The sequence below is a fragment of the Psammomys obesus genome, unplaced genomic scaffold (assembly GCF_907164565.1).
Source record: "Psammomys obesus unplaced genomic scaffold, mPsaObe1.curated_primary_1811, whole genome shotgun sequence".
Classification (NCBI taxonomy): Eukaryota; Metazoa; Chordata; class Mammalia; order Rodentia; family Muridae; genus Psammomys; species Psammomys obesus.
The window spans coordinates 11529421-11534754 of record NW_026596149.1 but is presented as its reverse complement, the minus strand read 5'-3'; the positions used below and the strand labels follow the sequence as shown (position 1 = coordinate 11534754).

The 5334-nt window shown below is 40.9% G+C and overlaps 1 protein-coding gene across 1 annotated transcript in view; it reads left to right on the top strand.

Moving 5' to 3' along the window:
• Window positions 1-30: 30 nt before the first annotated feature.
• The window catches only part of Cdc123 (cell division cycle 123), a 44249-nt gene continuing 38945 nt past the window's right edge, over window positions 31-5334 (top strand). The window contains exons 1-2 of the mRNA XM_055593753.1: window positions 31-192; window positions 3158-3229. Coding sequence (XP_055449728.1) covers window positions 119-192; window positions 3158-3229 — 146 coding nt within the window. The 5' untranslated portion in view covers window positions 31-118. The remainder of the gene's footprint in view (window positions 193-3157; window positions 3230-5334) is intronic.

Here is a 5334-nt window from a genome sequence, read left to right as displayed (position 1 = left end):
ACCGGAAGAGCACTGTCATCAAAACAGCTTGATGGACATCTCCGGAAGTGATGCACAGGGTTCCGGGAGCGTGCTGGCGGGAGACGGGAAAGGCAGCGATTGACGCGGCAGCTGGAGGATGAAGAAGGAGCACGTTAGTCACTGTCAGTTCTCCTCGTGGTACCCGCTCTTCCGAAGCCTTACCATCAAGAGGTAGGATACCCGGAGGCGAACTGCGATGTCTGGGCCAACCCCATCCCCTTCCGAAAACTAGACCACAATCCAGGCCTTCTTACGGCTAGGTGGAAGCCGTGGTGTTGAGCTGTGGACTCCCCGTTGAGGTGGCAATAATGAAGTAGATCAGAATTTACCGTGCTACCTCCTCCGAATCAAGGAGCGTATCAAGGGAGGGCCATAGGCAGGATAAAATGAAAGATACTTTGGAATTGGCAGACCCTCAAGGCTATAACCACAACAAAACTGGATAGTCCGTCGTGCCGTTGACTGACAAACCCCTCTGGTGACAGTTGAGTTCTGTCACTGTGAAATGAAGGTCCTGACTTTCAAGTGTGTTGTGAGGCCCCAGTAAGGTAGTTTGTGTAGGAAAAATTAGATGGTTGCCTTGCTGCTGACGGTGCGGTGTGCTGAGAAGCGGTCCACCCGGAAAGAGTGGGATCGTGATCGTATTCGTTCTCCAGTTCTCTGGCCTGGAACAAGGAGTCTTATCCAGGTTTGCAGAATGCCTGGGGTGGACTGTTGGGTCCTTTATCCTATCGTTCAAATGTAAGGCAGCCAGGGGACTATCCCCAGACGTTCAAAAGTAGTCAAAATCTGAGGGATGTGGGTAAGACCAACAGGGACAGGCCAGTGCCTTAGGTATCCATGAGTAGGTAGGATTTTCTACCCTTTCCTTGTCCTTTAGGCCTACTTAGATTGCCAAGTATTTAGACATCAACCAAAATATCCCTCCCTTTTCATTCTGTCCTTTTTTTTTTTTTCTTTTTTTAGAAGGCTTGAAAGAGCACTTGCAGCCTATTCAAACGCTGTTTCTTTTCCATCTTGCTATTCAAACATAGAATCTCTTTCTAGTTATACATATGGTAGTGGAACTTACTAAAACAAAAAGAAGGGCTGTTGCTGCAGCAGTAATTCCTGTCGATCACAGGTTCTCCTTCCTCGCTGGTATTCCAGTCCTTCACTAACTTACATAATTAAAAGCAGGCTGTGGGTCTGAAATGACATTTGGGGTATTTGTGTTATTGTGACAGCTGGTTGGTTTACTTGTGAACTTGTCAGTCTTTTTTTTTTTTTTTTGGTGCTAAAAATCCATTCTTTGTTTTTTTTTTGTTTGTTTGTTTTTTCATTTTGTCTTTTTGAGAGTCTGGTTGTCCTTGAACTGGTGACTTTCCTACCTCAGCCTCTCAAGGGCTGGGGTTACAAGTGTGCACCACTATTCCCTGGCCTGCACTGAAAATTCTTAAAAACTGTCATTTGGTTTCTGGATAACTGTCTGCTGTAACCCCTGAATAGTGTTTGTTTTTGTTTTGTTTTGTTTTGTTCTGTTTTTGCCATAAGTGGAAAAAGCATACAGTGATTAGGAATTAGATTCTAGAGTCGGAATCCTGTCTGGGTTTACCAAATGAAGTTTAGGGAGATTAAGTAATTTGCTGAAGATGCTGATAGAACCAGAATTTAAAGCCAGACAGGAATAGGATTGTCACTAGCATTGCATGAGAGAAAATACTTAAAATGCTGCCTCTCTTTCTAGCACATAGTAAACACACACAAATGCTGCTTGTTGCCTTTTGTTTTTAATAAAGCCTCACTGAAGCAAATTACTTCACTTAAAATGTATGCTGTGCATGAAGAAGATAGTGAAGAGGAAATAAACCAATAAATGGGATTTTTCTGGCATCACAAGTCTATTCCTAATCTGTGTTGCCTAAAACCACCTTTAAAATGTTTATTTATTTATTTAATGTCTGTGGATGTGGGTGCGTGCATATTGGGCATGTGGAGGTTACAGGACAACTTTAAGGACTCTTTTCTTTTTCCATGTGAACCCTGGGGATTGAACCTTAAGTCTTCAGACTTGATGGCTTGTACCTGTACCTGATAAGCCATCCAGCCTGAAAGCCTTTATTCTCTATTAAACCATTTTCTCAGTCTGTTTAATTCAGTGGTGATATTGCCAGCACCTAGCAGAGCAGGACACCCCTTCTCCAGTCCAGATGGGTTACAAAAGGAGTCACATGGCAGCCACTGTCTGCTTCAATACTGAAAATACAAATCTACTATTGTTTTAGCATTATTATTTGATGTTTATTATTTTTGTTTGAGAGCTGATTGTGAAAATTCATTTTTAAAAATAATTTGTACTTATTCTTTCTGAATTTTATCCATGTATACAATGTCTTTTGATACTATTCACTCCCCTCCCACTCCTCTCAGGTCTAAGTAAGACAGTCCACCTCCTAACTTAGTGATGCCTGTGTGTGCAAGGGGTAGGGCCATCTGCTGGAGCTTGGGAGATCTTCCAGTGTCCGCATCACGGAAGAAAAATGACTCTCCTTCCTGCAGCCACCATCAGTAGCTCTCAGCTAGGAGTGGGGCTCAGAGCTCCTCCCCTGTTCATGTTAGAATTTCATCTGGCTAGATCTTTTGTAACCACAGCTTCTGGGAGTTCATGAGTGCAATGCCACGTCATGTCCAGAAAACAGCATTTCATAGTGTTCTGTTAGGGTTGTTCCCTGAGCCTTGGGTGTGAGGTTGCTGTAGTTGTGCTTTCCAGAAGGGAGCATTCGATAGTCACTCATTCTCAGCACTGTGGCCAGGGGTGATTGCTCTCTGCTTCTGTGGACTTGGCTAGGCTTTGTTTTATTTTCCTGTAAGAACTACTATGGTAATTGTAGGAACTGCAGTGTGCATTCTATTCTAGTATATCTATATTGTATTGTATTGTATTGTATTGTATTGTATTGTATTGTATTGTATTGTATTCTATCTATTCTATCTACATTCTACTAGTTCCTGGTTTTTGCTCCATTTCATATTAAAATGATATGGATACTTTTTTTTTTTTTTTTTTTACAAATAATTATAAAGTGAGTTGCGTGGAATCTTTTCTCTCCATTGTGGCTAGTCTTTAAGTGACGGCTTTTTTGTATTTTTTTTCCAGTGTCATTCTCCCACTTCCTCAGAATGTGAAAGACTATTTACTTGATGATGGGACTCTGGTGGTTTCAGGAAGGTAAAGTATATCAGAAAACAATTATTATTATTTTTTTTCCAACATAGCATTTTTACTGATTGTCTGGGAATTTCACATCATGCACCCCAATTATACTCACTTACCAGTCCTTTCGTATCTGCCTCCCCATCCTGTGAGCCCCTCATAGCAGAGGTGGTTCCAGTAGAGAGAGGTTCTGTAGCTTGGCAGTAACAAAGGACTGCAGATAGGCTGGAAGGGAAGGCTGAAAGGGCCTGCCAGGAAGAACTAGTCTTTTTATGTTCTTAACACACCAAAATACTGTCCTTATCATTAGTTAGTAAGTACAACTATTAAGGAAAGACACAAGCATACACATGAAAATTGAGATAAATGTTACCATTGAGATAATGTAAGAACAGTAGTAATTTTAGAGTAACAAAACACATTTAAATTTTATATCCTTATTTATTTTTATTGAATAAAGGTTTTGCTTTCATGTATGTATGTCTGTTTGCCATGGATGTGCCCAGTTGAGGTCAGAAGAAGGCATCAGATCCTCTGGAACAGGAGTTATAGGGGGCTGTGAGCCTTTGTGAGGGTGCTGGGAATCAAGCACAGGTCCTCTGCAAGAGCAGCCAGCATTGTTAACTGCTGAGCTATTTTTCTAGCCCCACATTTTCAAGCTTTTGAGGACCTTTGTGTTGTACGGTTAGACACACCATGTTAACGATAACATTTCATTGGAAATCACAGTGTAGTGTTTAGACAGGTGCGAGAGAAGGAAGGCCGGCTCAGTAGATCACAAGTGGACGGCACGATGTGGTGTCACTCCCTGTAAGGTAGTATCTGGTTCTTGGGCTTGTGGACCTGGAGGCTCAGTCCTTCACTGCTGGGGAGAGTTGGTTAGGACTGAGGAACTGATAGCACTACAGGTTGACTACAGATAAGCTAAGAGCGCCAGTTTTTATTTATGAAGGGGACCGTGCTTTCCTGGTTTTTGCCAGGACTTGGAAGAACACATTGTAGTGTGACATATGGTCAGAATCACTGTAGCTTCATATATCATGTATCATATATTATCACCATTTTTTCAGTGTTACCTCCACGCAGTATTATTTCTTGCGATGTTTGGAGACATAGTGCCCCATCATACACATGTGCATTTGTGTGCGAATACTGTGTAGGTGTGCCATGTTGTGCACAGGGAGGTCAGGAGACAATCTCAGGAGCTGGTTGTCACCTTTTCCCTTGTTTGAAATAGGTCTCTGTTGGTTTTTTTTTTGTTTTGGATGTGCCAGGCTGACTAGCCATAGCTTCCAGGGAGTGTGGGATTTGAACTTGAGTTCTCATGTTTGTATGGTAAGCCTTCTCCCCCACCTGACTTAGTTGTCTTCACAGTAACTGTAGTTAAAGCAGCACTAAGGAGAGTATCTTGTCATTGCTGTTGACTGCTGTAAGGCACATTTAGTTTTTTGTTGTTATGGTTTGTTTACTTTTAAGATACAAGTCTCACTATGTTGCCCAGGCTGGTCTTCTATTTCTGGGTTCAGTTGATTTCTTCAAGTTCAGTTTCTCAAGGAGATAGGAAGATAGGCAGGTATAACTGTTATGTTTAGCTAATCTTTTGTTTTCACTAGCACTGATAATTGTACTTTAAATTTTGCTTTATTTTCTCTATGTTTATCTCTGCTATTTTGTAGACATTCCTATAGACATGTATATACATTACATATATGAGACTTGTTTTCTACAGCTCCCTGTACAATTGGCAGAGCTCTAAGGCAGCTCTACTGTTGTTGGCTGGGACTTGCTTCTGGGCTGGAATTTTGTTTCTTGGGTAGTACATTTTGTTTCTCTTGGTTAACTATTTTATTAAAGCAAGCTATAGAATGCATAGGGGGAACGCTTTTGAGTAGTTCTATGTATGAAAACATTCTTATTTCCCTCTCTTATACTTGGTGTTAGTGAGCAGAATAGTTGGCTTAATATAAAATTCCAGGCAGAAAATTGCTCAAATTCAAATTTTGAAGGCCCAGCTCACTGTCTTTTAATATGTTCTAAGGTCTCATGTCATTCTGGTTTGTGTGTGTTTTTTTGTTTTTTGTTTTTTTTTTTTTTTTTTTTTTTTTTTTTTTTTTTTTTTT